Source organism: Heterodontus francisci, chromosome 1, assembly GCF_036365525.1.
Source record: "Heterodontus francisci isolate sHetFra1 chromosome 1, sHetFra1.hap1, whole genome shotgun sequence".
Taxonomy (NCBI): domain Eukaryota; kingdom Metazoa; phylum Chordata; class Chondrichthyes; order Heterodontiformes; family Heterodontidae; genus Heterodontus; species Heterodontus francisci.
The window spans coordinates 253511449-253526253 of NC_090371.1; the positions used below are offsets into that span (position 1 = coordinate 253511449).

At 39.6% G+C, this 14805-nt stretch overlaps 1 protein-coding gene across 5 annotated transcripts in view; it reads left to right on the forward strand.

The window, feature by feature from the left end:
• abhd18 (abhydrolase domain containing 18) overlaps nt 1–14805 on the forward strand; it is a 147945-nt gene that overhangs the window by 48330 nt on the left and 84810 nt on the right. For 3 of the 5 annotated variants that reach the window (XM_068042859.1, XM_068042867.1, XM_068042849.1), the window contains one exon: nt 6462–6562. In XM_068042859.1, coding sequence (XP_067898960.1) covers nt 6462–6562 — 101 coding nt within the window. Of the gene's footprint in view, nt 1–6461; nt 6563–12436; nt 12516–14380; nt 14466–14504; nt 14601–14805 lie in introns of those variants that run through there. The other 2 variants (XM_068042879.1, XM_068042874.1) reach the window with 2 other exon arrangements.

Sequence of the window (14805 nt, forward strand, 5' to 3'; positions counted from 1 at the left end):
AATACACCAAGTAGTGGAATGGTACCTCTATTATTTCTTAACTCTGACCAAATAGATTGACCCCCCCCCCCCCCCCCCAGAACATCCTCTCTCTCTCTCTCTCTCTATTTCTCAAGTACTGTAATATTCTCCTTAATCAATACTGCCACCCCTCCTCCTTTCTTTCCTTCCCTATCTTTCCTGCACTTGGATTTAATTTATAAGCAGGGTTGGGATGGGTCAGGACACATTTATTTATGCACTCGAGTTTTTGAATTGTTTTCACCACAAGAGGTACACTTAAAAAACATCAATAACAGCAGTAACTGGAATTTTTACATTATGCCTTTAATGTAAAAAGGAAAGCAGACAGGTAAATGGATAGTGGGCTATAGAGGAAGAGATTAGATGGGGTGATTAAAATCTTATAAAAGGTGTCAGATTTTGAAGAAAAAGCAGTAGAAAGGCAGAGCAGCTGCAAGAGGGAATTCCAGAGAATGGGGTCAAGGCAGCTGGAAGCAGCCAAGGGTAGAGTGAAGTAAGGGTGCAACCTACAAAAGGTCAGAGGATTGAAGAGTGTTTGGGGGCGATGTAGGGCAGGATACAAGACCGGAGAAGATTGCAGATAGGGTTGGTGACAAGTCTGTAGAGCGGTTTGAAAACCAAGAGTTTAAATTCAATACTTTGAGGTCATAAAGTCAATGGAGGTCAGTATAAATGGGTTTAATGGACATCAGGATAGGATATGGGCTACTGCATTTTGGACAAGCTGGACTTTGTGGAGGATGCAAGGCCAGAAGGGCGAGCATTGTACCAATCATCCTTAGAAGTGCCAAGTGTTGGAGAGACTGAAGTAGGGGTGGAAGTGGAGAATGTTGCTCAGGTGGAAATAGGCAGTCTTGGTGGTGGAAACCATTTGGGATTTAATGCAGAAGTCAGGACTAAACTTGGTGCCAGGAATTTAGGTGGGCTGGTTCAGCCTGAGCCCAAGCCTGACTGGGAAGGAGGATGTCAGTTTCCAAGGAAAAGAGCTTATGATTGGGAAGACCTAACCCGTAGTTTTCAGCCCCAATGTAGGAGGAATTTTGGTTTTTTTATGATTTGATGTCAGACATGCAGTCTCACAGCAGAGAAGTGTTTGTGGAGTTAAGATATATGGGAATGATTTTTTAGGCTACATGATGCAGGTGACATGTCTACAAAGGACATCTGAATTCTCATTTATCTTGTCTAGGTATCCCTTATTATGTATTCAATGCTGTTGATAAACTTCCAATGAATTATTTCTGAATAGTGATGACATTACAAAGGATATGAACATCTTTTAAGACGGCTGTAAAATTTTTCTGATGATGCCAAGAAACTGTGAAACTTTGACCAAAACAATTGGAACAAAATGCACAACAGCAAGTCAGATGATTTCTGATGAAGGGTCACAGACCTGCAATGTTAGCTCTGTTTCTCTCTCCACGGATGCTGCCAGACCTGCTGAGTGTTTCCAGCACTTTATGTTCTCATTTCAGAGTTCCAGCATCTGCAGTATTTTGTTCTTATGGACCAAAATGCATCTCACTTAGACTATCCCTTTGAAGTACAACTTTTGTAAAATATGTTCCATCATAATTTTTGACATTTTCTTTGGTTTGGTAATCCTCAGCACTGAGCTGCCTGCTCTCCAGGGCATCCAGTAATCTCACTGACTGAAATTTTACCATGCATCCCAAAGTGCCTCCTTAGTGAGCACCTGGAGCTATAACTACAAACTGACTTAAGCCCCTCCAAAGTCATAAGACCCCATGAATCAGCAGTGCAGTCCACTGACCGTGAGATGGATCAGATTGAAATGAATTGGATAATTTACATTTGTATTCAGTTACGTTCCTTTTGATACCAGGCATTTATAACAAAAAATTCTATTGAGAAAGTGGAAAGAAAATGTTTAAACTTGAATTTCATTATGCAACTTTAATAAAGCAATTACTAATGACTTCTTGACGCAGTAAAGAATGCTGCTTGGAAATAAAATTTTATTGGGTCAAAGTAGAGGGAGCTGAGTATTGCTTCTGATCCTAATTCGGCTTGTTGAGTGTTGGGAAACGTAGAGGGAACTGTACAATGCATCAGATCCTGGTCATGCAGAAACTCAGGAATACTTGATGTGATTGCTTGCTGCAAAGTAGAAGCAGCTTACTGGTGTTTCAATAGTTAAATATATTGGCTATAACTTCCTAGAAACTAGCAGTATTACAATTACATATCTGTGTTTCCAACGCAAAAGTCAGGAACTGAGTTGAGACAATTTTCACACACCTGGCCTAGTGTATTTCCTGAAATCTAAGAAAGCATGTGCAAGTTTGAATTTCCTGGAATTACTCTAGTCATTTCCTGGACATTGAAAATTCCAAACACAGGGTTGGCCTGAGATCATCTGCTAGCAGCTTGTTTTGTGTCTGAGACGATTCCCAGGCTGGGAGGACTATTCAAGATTTGTCGTTACTCTGCTGTTTTAAATGGAATTTTTGCAGATTTTTTTTGCTCGTATCAAAATAATATCTTCACCTTCCCTAATTGGGGTCTTGTGAGTATCTGAAGAACTTATTTTTAGGACCCCCCCCCCCCCCCCCCCCCCCACTACCACCCCATTCAGAAGGACGAAGTAGTTGCAATGCCCATTCCACTGGGTGTTCCCCTATTCACTAATATCATTCTTAGAGGAAAAGCAGAGGCAGGTGACACAGCACCTGAGTCGTCATGGCAGTAGGCGTCTGTTCTGAGGTTTTTTTTTGTCCCAGGATTCCTGGGACCTGCCATTGGCTATGCCACTTCTGTAGTACAAGGAACGCCACTATGTTTGTTGTGGCACATGCAAATAGTTTCCCAGGAAATCATGCTGCAAGTTTGTGTTGGGAAGTTCGGTGCGCAAACCAGCATGTCTTATGGCATAATTTGCTGATAATGCTATTCCAGGAAATTCCTGACCATCTTTTGTTTGACTTGTACAGTTCAAATCAGTAAGGTACTTGGCCAGTGCTAAGTAATCTGAATTTAGCCTGGACAACAACAGAAGCACTATTATTGGTCTCATTGCCCCAAGGATAAATTGTCCAGAATTTCAGCTAGTGATAGCTACCCAGCAACTCCACAAGTAAGGACAGGGTAGGGTGCAGCAGCCACAACCTTTATTGCTTGCTGACACATCATCATTGATGTGGTTTTGGCAACTTAGAGGCTGCAAACTGCGAGGCAAAAAAACCCTTGATAAATATTTTGTAGAAGTTTTGATGCAGGGAACTTGATTCAATTTTGGACCATCTTGTAGATTTCATCTGCCTAGTATCATTTTTCAGTGCACCTGGTTTCTCTCTTTTCTATATGCTCTAATCTTCCTATGAAGTATAGCCAACCAGGTGGTATTTGGTCATGGCTAAGTGACATATCAGATTGTAGATGCAAAAGTAGAAAGAGGCCATGAAAATTTCCAGCCAGCTTCACCTTCAGCTCTGCTAGCACCTGAGAATTATATACAAAGTGAATTGCGTACTATTAAAGAACTTCTCAGCCCTACCTTGACTCTTTGCTCTGGTCCATCCTGTCATTCCTGGCTGTTTCTCCTGTACTTAGGCCAAGCCTATTTCCCTCACCCAGTCCCCCTTTCACCTGCTGTCTGCATGCCTCCACCCATCAGCACTGTCAGTGCTAGAAACATTTAGAAGTTTGTCGTTTCTACAGCAGTCCAATGAAGTGGTGTGTTTAAATTTTAAGGCTACTCTACTGGCAGTCTGTAGGTGAAACTTGTCTTGCAAGGTGGGCATTACCTCAACAGTTCTCGATCGCAGAGTAACTGTGTGTGAAGAAGTGGTTCTTGATAGTTACATTCCAAAAGTGATAAAGGAATCATGTAGTGTCAACCTGTGCCATGTTTATAGAACACTGAGTGGTTGCTAAAAGGTCCTTTGCTTAAAATAAAAACAAAATTCTAGAAATCCTCAGCAGAGAGAGAAACAGAGTTAACGTTTCAGGTCAATGACCTTTCATCAGAACTGGGAAAATTTAGAGATGTAACAGGTGACAGGGGAGAAAAGAACAAAAGAGAAGGTCTGTGATAGGGTGGAAGGCAGGAGTGATTAAATGTCAAAAGGGATGGTGGTGTAATGCAAAAGTAGCGGGTAATGGGACAAGAAAAGAACAAAAGATACATCTAAAGGAGCTGTAAGTGACAACAGGAGAATCATTAACAGCAGCTGCTGTCTGGAAAAAATGGGAGCATTGCTTATGATCTGAAATTGTTGAACTCGATGTTAATTCAGGAAGGTTGTGAGGTGCTGTCCCTCATGTTTCTGTTGAGCTTCATTGGAACAGTATAGGAGGCTGAGGAAAGAGAGGTGGGAGTGAGACAGAAAATTAAAATGACCAGCTCAGGGTCACGCTTGCGCACTGAACGAAGGTGTTCTGCAAAGTGATCACCTAATTGGTCTCTCCAATGTAGAGGACATGGCATTATGAGCAGTGGATAGAGTATACTAAATTGAAAGAAATGCAAGTAAATCACTGTTTCACTTGGAAGGTGTGTTTGGGACCTTGAGTGTTGGGAAGGGAGGAGGTAGAAGGGCAGGTATTGCATCTCCTGCACTTGCACAGGAAGGTGCCGTGCGAAGGAGAGAGGGTGTTGGAGTGATTGAAGAGTGCCCAGGGAATTGCGGAGGGAATGCTCCCTTTGGAATGCTAGGAGGGGATGGAAGAATTGTTTGGTGGCATAATGCTGGAGGTGGGGAAATGGTAGAAGATGATCCGTTGAATGTGGAGGCTGGTGTGGTGGAAGGTGAGGACAAGCGGAACCTATTGTGGTTCTGGGAGGGAGGGGAAAGGGTGAGAGGAGAATTGCAGGAAATTGGACAGACACGGTTGAAGGCCCAGCAAGCGCGGTGGAGGAAATCCTCGGTTGAGGAAAAAGGAAGACACATCAGAAGCACTGGTACAGAACGTACCAGATGTGATGGAGATCGAGAAACTGGAAGATTGGGGTCGCTTTACAGGAAGCAGGGTGGGAGGAAGTGTAATCAAGGTAGCTGTGGGCATTGGTAGGCTTATAATGGATCTTGGTTGTTACACTGTGCCCAGAAATTGAGAGAGAAATCAAGGAAGGGAAGAGCCGGAGGTTTTTTATGTTTGTTCATGGGATGTGGGTGTTGCTGGCTCGGACAGCATTTATTGCCCATCCCGAATTGCCCTTGAGAAGGTGGTGATGAGCCGCCGCCTTGAACCGCAAAGGTAGACCATGTGAAGGCGACAGAGGGGTAGAAATCGGAAGCAAAGTTGTTGAAATTTTCCAGTTCAGGGCAAGAGCTGGAAACGGTGCCAATACAGTCATCAATGCACTGGAACAAATGTTGAGTGAGGGGTTCCGAGTAGAACTGGAGCAAAGCATGTTCCACATATCCCACAAAAAGGCAGGCATAGCTGGGACCCATACTTGTTTCCAGAGCGGTACCTTTCATTTGGACAAGTGAGTGGAGTCAAAGGAGAAGTTGTTCGATGTAAGTGCAGGTTCAGTTCGGCAGAGGGGGATGGTGGTGAATTGGGACTGGTTGGGCCTCAGTTGAAGGAAGAAATGAAGGGCCATCAGGCCTTGCTAGTGGGGGTTGCAGGTGTGTGGGGGAACAGGATGTTCATGGTGAAAATGAGACCCTGGTTAGGACAGGGTCTCTGTCTTCTTGGTTCAGAAGTGTGTGTGTTCAGTCCAAATTTTGCATGGATAATAATAGTAAGACTAAATCATTCACTGTTATAATGGAGAAAATCTGACAGCAACTTCTGGTGTCCATGCATGCAGTTAAATATGGAAATCCAGAGGTTGCTGTGAAAGATACCCCAGTAAAATGTTAAGGTAGGTACATTCAAGAGTAAGTAAAATTTTAGTGGTGTGTTAAGTGGTAATTACTGCAAGATGACCTCTGTAGGTCTCAAAATTTAATTTCATGAGCATTTAGTATTATTCCTTAACAAATTAATTCATGTTGGGGATATAAATAAAACTTCACTTGTAACTTTTTCTGTCTCTTTTATCTCTTTCTTAATCCCATCGGTCTTTCCCAATCTTCATTTCACTTTCTGTACAGGATTTAAATCTAATTTATACTTGCAGCTTAGACTGTATGTCTCAGTGAGGATTGGTTGAAGAGCCTCGCTGTTTCTTGACCTGCTTATGGATGCCACAGATGCCCTGTAGAGGGTACTGTGCTGGTTCAGACACCAGATTAGAGCAAATCTACACTCAGAAGCCCAAGAAAACTTTGTGGACAGTCTTCGAAGAGGTGAACGGCAAACACCAATCCTTCACTGCTGACCACAAAATTTGGGCCTGTATGTGTGCGGGGTGGGGGGGAGCTTGGGAAGTGAGAAAATAATCATACTAAATCAAAAAATAAATTGATTCTTTCTGTTCATGAAGGAATAAAATTGTAACTGAAAGCTGTTTGTTACAGATGGAGGAACAGGCTGATTGTCAGATCATGGATGGGCACTTTGTGTCCCCACTGGATCATTATCTACCAGGGATAATGCCAGCTGAATCTGTCAAAGCTAGGTAAGGAAATAAAGGTATACAAATGAATCCTCATTGTTCTTGCATTTTTTTTCTGAACTGTTCCAAATTTTTCCTTCCTTAAAATAATTGTTGGATCTGTCTGTCTGGGATGTACAGGTTATACTCTTGAATGATCCAAGTGTTTTCCAATGATGTCCTGAATGGCTGTTTATGTAACTGAGTTTCCATTAATTTGCATTATTAGTATGACATAAATGCAAACATGAGTTGCGACTAATGCCTTTACATCATTTCCTGTTTTTTCTTCCAATTTTTTTTTTTTTTTTTTAGAGATACAGCACTGAAACAGGCCCTTCGGCCCACCGAGTCTGTGCCGACCAACAACCACCCATTTATACTAACCCTACAGTAATCCCATATGCCCTACCACCTGCCTACACTAGGGGCAATTTATAACAGCCAATTTACCTATCACCTGCAAGTCTTTGGCATGTGGGAGGAAACCGGAGCACCCGGAGAAAACCCACGCAGACACCGGGAGAACTTGCAAACTCCACACAGGCAGTACCCAGAATTGAACCCGGGTCGCTGGAGCTGTGAGGCTGCGGTGCTAACCACTGCGCCACTGTGCCGCCCCCTTCTTCTGCATTGTCTTCATAGTTTGGTCAAGATCGAAAGCTAGTGTTGCCAAGAATTGCAACATAATTCCCTTTCATCCCTTTTATGGGGCAATATATTCGTAAACTAATGTCACTTGACTACTTTCTATCACAATTCTTCATTGTAACATTTTTTTAGATGGCTTGCAATTATGACAGTTGGCACTGTTAAAGGGATAGGATATTCTATGCGTACGTATTTATAAAGCAAAATACTTCCTTAATCAAACTATTCAGATGAAATGGCTCTACAGCATGTTGCTGTGACCTGACATTTTGAATAAGCTGGAGGCTGTTGGACAGAGCTAACTTTTGCTCCTTTCAGTGAGACCATATTTTTTGGTTCTAGATTCTTAGCAAGGTGGGTAGCCTTTAATTTAGAAGAGGAATGTAAAGCAGCACTTAGCCAATACTGAGTTGATTGCTTTTGACCAAAATCCAGAAGCAATAAGGATGCTGATGCTGCTGGATGGTTGCAGAAGTTGAACTGATAGAAGTCCAACAAGAGAGGAATGACTGCTGCATTTAGTAATGGAAAACAAACTAGAGCAGATAAGAGAAGTAAGCATGGGGGGCATCTGGGAAATAGTGATCCCAACATAATAAGGTTTATCATGATTGTGAGAGACATATATAAGACAAAAGATGAGAAAAAGCTAATTGAGGGGTTGAGGATGGAACTAGGGAAGGTAAACTGGAAACAATATTGACAAAGAACAGCAGTGGGAAGTATATGAAATGGTGATTAATGGAGATCAGGAGAAGTATATCTCTCAAAATCAAGGACAAACTAATAGAGACACCACAGATGAATAACGAGATACAGATAACATTGAATTTTTAAAAAAAGTATACACTAAGTACATAAACGATAAAGGAGAGGATGACGAAAGAGAATATGAAGAGGTTAGGGAAGAAGTTAAATGATTAGGAAGGCAAAGAGGAATTATGACATAAAATTATCAAAGATTAAAAGACATTGTAATATATTCTGCAGAAACGTAAATAGCAAAAGGAAAATTAAGATAAGGATAGGGCCAAGATAACTGACAGATAATGACAGTAAAATGCCCCATATATTGAATAGTTATTTTGCCTCAGTCTTTAACCAGGGAGACTAATAAGGTGGATATGAAATTCGAGGAGGAGGTCAAATGCTTATCAAGACATTTAAGATAGAAAGGAGGGAGCTAACAAACTAATCAGATTTAGCATGATGTAGCACAGAAGGAGGCCAATTGCATATGCTGGTTCTCTAGTAATTAGCTACCAATTACTACCATTCTCCTGCTCTGTCTCCATAGCCCTGAATTTTGTTCCTTTTTAAGTATACCCCTTTTAAATTTACTGTTGAATCTGCTTCCATCACCCTTTCAGGCAGTGCATTACAGATCGTCATAACTCATTGATTTCACTAAGAATTCTCTTCATCTCCCCCTGGTTTTTTTTTTTGCCAGTTATTTTAAATCTGTGCCCTCTGGTTACCAACCCTTCTCCCAGTGGAAGCAGTTTCTCCCTAACTACTCAAAACCGCTCATAATTTTGAATGCCTCTATTAAATCTCCTCTGAACCTTCTTTGCTCTGAGGAGAACAATCCCAGCTTTTCTCGTTTCTCCACAACTGAATTCCCACATCCTTGGAACTATACATTTAAATCTCCTCTGCACCTTGACATCCTCTCTAAAGTTTGCTTCCCAGATTTGAACACAATACTCTAGTTGAGGTCTAATATATAATTCCTAAAGGTTTACTATAACCCCAGGTCCAGATGGGTTCCATTACACTCAAAGAAGCTAAGGAAGAGATAGCAGAGATACTAGTATTAATAGCACAGGGAATAGTGCCAGAGAACTGACGGACAGCTATTGTCATTTCTATATTCAAAAAGGGAGATAAAACTATAGACCAGTTAGCTTATTGTCAGTGTTGGAAAGATATTGTAATCTTCACTCAAAGATACAATAGAACAATTGTAGAAACCCAATATATGATGAGCAATAGTCAGCACAAATTTCAAAAGAGGTTATGCTTGACCAAACTTATTGAATTCTTTGAAGCAAACAAAGAGTCGATAAGGGTAATGCAGTGTACATAATATAGATGGACTTTCAAAGGCCTTTGATAAAGTTCTAATTGGTAGTCTCATGACTAAGGTCAGAGCATATGAGGTCAAGGGGCATGTAGCATAATGGATAGCAAACTGACTTACAAAACAGAAAACGTGGAGTAGGGGTTAAAGGTAGTTACTCAGACTTGCAGAAGGTGGGATTTTGTTATACTTCAGAAAGCCAGTTGGTGAAGGATCGAATTGGAGCCAATCTTTACACACTTCTGTAAGCATTTATTTAGAGATACACATTCCAAGCCTGCACCTCCTAACCCAACAACCACAGTTTGTCTGTTCCTATTTATAGAGGCACGAGTGAATCCCCAGTTGATTCCTACCATCTGTGTCCAAATAAATACAATTAATGTACGCTTAACAGCTGTGTTCCACAGGGAATGGTGCTAGAACCATTGTTTACCATTGACATAAATTATTTGGTCTCTAAAGTACAATATCAACTTGCAGATGACACCAAATTAGAGGGTATAGTTAATCTTGAAGATTGTGACGGAACACAAGAAAAAAAAAAAATTTCAGGATGGTTGTTTAGATGGTAAATGAATTTCAGTATAAGTGTCAGGTCATGCATTTTGGTAGGAGGAATTAGGATGCCCACCTACTGCTTTTGAAAATAAGAGTATAAATGGAGTGGAGATCTAATGAAGAAATCTAGAGATACAGATTCACAAATCATTAAAAATAGCACTGCAGGTTAACAAAGCTATAAAATGTGCAAACAAGGCACTGGCTTTCGTTTCCACAATTAGACAAATTTTGTTAAACTTATTTAGAACCTTGGTTAGACCACAGCTAGAGCACTGTCCACATTTCTGGTCTCCATACTACTAAAAAGGATATAGAAGCATGAGAGAAAATGCAAAAACAATTTACAAGAATGATACCAGAACTAAGAGGGTATAACTATCAGGAAAGATTGAATGGACTGGGTTTCTTTTCTCTAGAAAGAGAAAGACTGGTAGAGGCCTTTAAAATTTTGAAGGCATTTGATAAGGTAGACATGGAGAGAATGTTTCCACTTGTGGGGATTCAAAAACTGGGCACCATAAATACAAAATAGTCACCTATAAATGCAACAAGGAATTCAAGAAATCTGAGTAGTGAGAATATTGAACTCACTACCACATGGAGTGGTTGAGGCAAATAACATAGATGCATTCAAAGGGTAGCTAGATAAGTACATGAGGGGAAAAGAAGCAGACGTCGACCCACTGAGATGAAGTAAAGTGAGAGGAGGCTCATGTAAGAAAATTTGAATCTGACACCAAACGTGGTTGCAACTTGAACCTTTTCCTGTGTTCAACCAAAGCTTGACACAAACAATGTCTCAAAGCAGTAGTTACACGGAGAAATAAACTTAATAATTGCAGTTCTTTTGGGTAGAGACATAACTATGATCACCTTTTGTTCATGTATCTTGGACCCATCATCCCACTTCCTGTCACAAACCTGGCTCTCATTTCACAATGCATTGATGAAGTCAAATCAACAGGTAGGAATCACGCATCCTTTACTTTAGCTGGAAAAAAGCAGCACAGCCAACTAAATTGTGAACTGATGCATTAAACCCTAAAGCATCCTAGGACTTAACAACCATAAACATTTCATTATTTCAAGCCATAGTACAAATCCAAAAGCCATCCACAAATGAAAAGTAAACAAAAACCTTAAACCAAATACTAATCCAAACACACGTGTGTAATGTGCAAGTTTGCGTTTGTGTATACTCACGTGTACGCTGTCTCTTGCTCTCGCTCTCTCTCGCTCCTGTTCGCTCACTAGTAACACCTGTTGGTCCGAATGGCCTGCTGTAAATCTCTATTACTCTGTGCCTAATCTTATCTGGCCATGTTTGATGGCTTTCACCCAGCATTAAGTATCCGTTTCTGTAATAACGTGATGGTGAATTGCAAGATTTCAGTATGGCAATGCAATTTTAGTGGCCAGGAATAACTTCTGGACTCAAAGATTAGTAGTGATACGCTCAAAGTCACTTTAACCAAATACAAAATCTTCAGCCTTTTCTTTGGCAAGGTCATTCACAAGATCACATAATAAATTCTGTCGTAACCGCCCCCCCCCCCCCCCATCCCCAACTAAATCTATTCACATTTTGAAGATTTAAAGTCCTGCTGTTCAATATAATGCTGTCAAATCATGTTTATTTTGGTTATACTTTATATCGCAGTATATTGAAGTCTTGATTGTTCAAAATGTAGCACAGAAAATATTTTTGGGTTGTTAAATTTGGATAATACAGTTGTTTATCGACAAGATTACTGAGGTAATTAACATTATTATTGCTTCACTGAAGACCAATTAACAACCAATAAAAAAAAACTTCAACATATTATTGTCAATAATTTGTGGCACTACCATCTGATGATTAAAATAAAGTAATTACCTGATAGCCAATTGGGGAAATGCACTATTGAATGTAGGACTGAGCAATACAGAAGACCTGATTTCTGTGGTCTCAGTTTCTTTGGGTTTGGGATAGGAAAAAAGTGACACCCATCCTATGCAAGGTCACTTTATAGTGATTCCTGTTTTAAAAATGAATATATATGTATATATTATGTAGATACCTTGTTCTGGTCAGGATTGGACTGAATGTGATTGTTGCTGTGGATTAATTGGGTAAGAAGGGAAACATTTAGCCATCAGAATGCAAGATTTAGCAAATCTATACAACAACTACTTATATTTATACAGCACCTTTAACATAATAAAACCTCCCAAGATGCTTCATAGAAGCATTATAAAACAAAATATACTCTGAATTCTAATGTTTGGTTTTAACAAATTCTTATCTTTTTATCTAGTGGAAAAAACATGGCATTTAATAATAAATTGAAATATATAAAGCATATTTAAAACCCTGTATGATATCAAGAACACATTATGTCAAAAAGTTCCTGGCTTTCAGTTCTGCTAGTTTGGAATAGAGCTGTTCATTGTATTTCCTTGCACCATAAACAGATAATACAGTTTGCATGTTAGTTTGCTGAGATATTAATTATGTATTAGATTTTTTTTTTCAGTTCAGGTTTTGTGTGTTTAGGATTTGATTATCACATCATTGTACAACTAGCAACATGAAGTTACTCACACTGCCATTGCTGCAGGTTTCAGTTTATAATTCCCAAAGAATGGAAGAGTAAATACCGACCTATATGCGTTCATCTGGCTGGCACTGGAGACCATGTAAGTGGAAAGAATAACAATAAAATTGTTTTAAATTTTTCTGAATTAATCAACATAAAGTAGCCTGATTTCTTAAATACATGACAAATAGTATTCTATCTTTAAAAGAAATTTAAAATTCTGATTGGGTTATTTTTGTATTTGCAGTTTTTTTTTACCTTAGGTTCATATGTTTGCTCTCATCAAAATACATGGACTTTTTGCTAGAATGTGATTCCATGAATGTTGGTCACCCACGTCATCATTATTTATGTATAAGTCTTGACTGTACCACTGGGTTACTTGACTGTGAGGGAATGTTACAGTTAAGCCTGATCCAGCCCTTGCTTTTTAAAAATAATTTCTCTCTCCTTTGTCTCTTGCTCCCTCTGGACCACATCAAAGTCCTTGAGTGCAACATCAACTGTTGCAGATCTTTGATGATAGAATTGGACTCAGTTGTGATACTTCTCGTGCATCACATTCATGGCCATTTGAATGAGGTCCTGGAGAATGACTAGTGTCTGTGGAATTGTACCCCAGTGATAAGTCAACATCTTGCAAAAAAAAATTGTTTCGAATATTTCAACAAAAAAGGAACTGTTCTCAATTCCCTGCCCCCACAAAAAAAAATGGTGACTGCATCACCTGGTATGATACAAAGGATTTTATCCCTAGTCTATGCCAAATTAACTGAACTCCACCTGAGCAGTGATTGAATTCCGACAATTGCTGGAAGCGTACGTGGTCTTGCTGAGGGAAAATTCATACAGGGTTCCATCTCCAGATTGTTAGCTTATGACTCCTTCCTAGAAAGTGCATGTCTCTGGACAGGGTAAAACCTGTTGATAGTGACCTCCATGGTGGATTTGCCAGCCAACACCAATTGTTCCAGCTGTCTTTTATCGAATGGCTGCTTATGTGAGGTGTAGGCAGTCTGCCAGCAACCTTGGGAACTATAACCTCAATTTGGCCTATTGCTACCAAAACCAAGGTTTTGTTGATGACTAAGCTTGTAAAAGATCTTAGCCAGCTAACAAAGTAGCAATTTGGAATGGGTTCCATCCTTTGTGGAACATTAGAATTTGCAATAAAAGGTCATTGACCAGAAAAGTTATCTCTGTTTCTCATTCCACGTATGCTGCCAGACCTGCTGAGTATTTCCAGCATTTGTTTTTATTATAGTAGAATTTGCTTGTCATGGTCATGTGTTTATAAGCTTCAAATCCCTTTTGCAAAAATATTACACTGTTTTCTTTTGTGCTAGAATCCAGTATTTCCCTGCAGGGCTACTTAGTAAATGTACAATTTGAGTGAATTCCTTATCAAACTCTGTTTGTCTTTAAAGGTTGAGATGCAGATATCTTGTGAAAGTTGCCATTAAATAAGAATATTTATATATCCCTCAGCAAAGCTTCAGGGCATATAGAGAATTGACTACAATGATCAGTCAATTATAGTGATCATTTGGGTTCTTGGTCACATTAACTACCTGGATTTGACTATATAATTAGGACTGGAAATTCTAACTTTTTGATTGCTGGTATTTATAACATCTTCATGTAACTATGAAAAGTGAAACTCCTTTTCTGTTATTACTAAGTTACAGTAACTTTATGCATATGTATGTGTGTGCAAAAACTCCAGGTTGTGTTTTTCAGGGAGGGGAAGGAAGCTCACATTTTGTTACAAAATAAGGAAATATAAATCTGGATGTTAAAATTTTGTTACTTGTTGTAATCACATAAGTGCCTATTGTCTTGAAAGGTGACATGACATGAGTGGGTTTAAAAATGTTGTTGCCTTAAATTGTTTGTGGCTTTTAGTAAAATTCTTTACACATTAAATATTCCATTTGACACATTTTCCTCCTAAACTATTCCTAGTTTTACTGGCGAAGACGTACACTGATGGCCCGTCCAATGATAAAGGAAGCATGCATTGGATCACTTCTACTGGAAAATCCTTACTATATCCTTTGTGCACATTTCTAATTTTGTGACTTCAAAAGGCTGTTTCCTGACTAGTTGGTGAAGATGAGCTCAATAAACTATATTTTCTAAAACAACAATGTGAAGTAAAACTTTTTCTTTTAATGGAAAAATGGTAAGGCAATTTCTGGATGTCTTTTAGATTTAGAGATACAGCACTGAAACAGGCCCTTCGGCCCACCGAGTCTGTGCCGACCATTAACCACTCATTTTATACTAATCCTACACTAATCCCATATTCCTACCACATCCTCACCTGTCCCTATATTCCCCTACCACCTACCTATACTAGGGGCAATTTATAATGGCCAATTTACCAA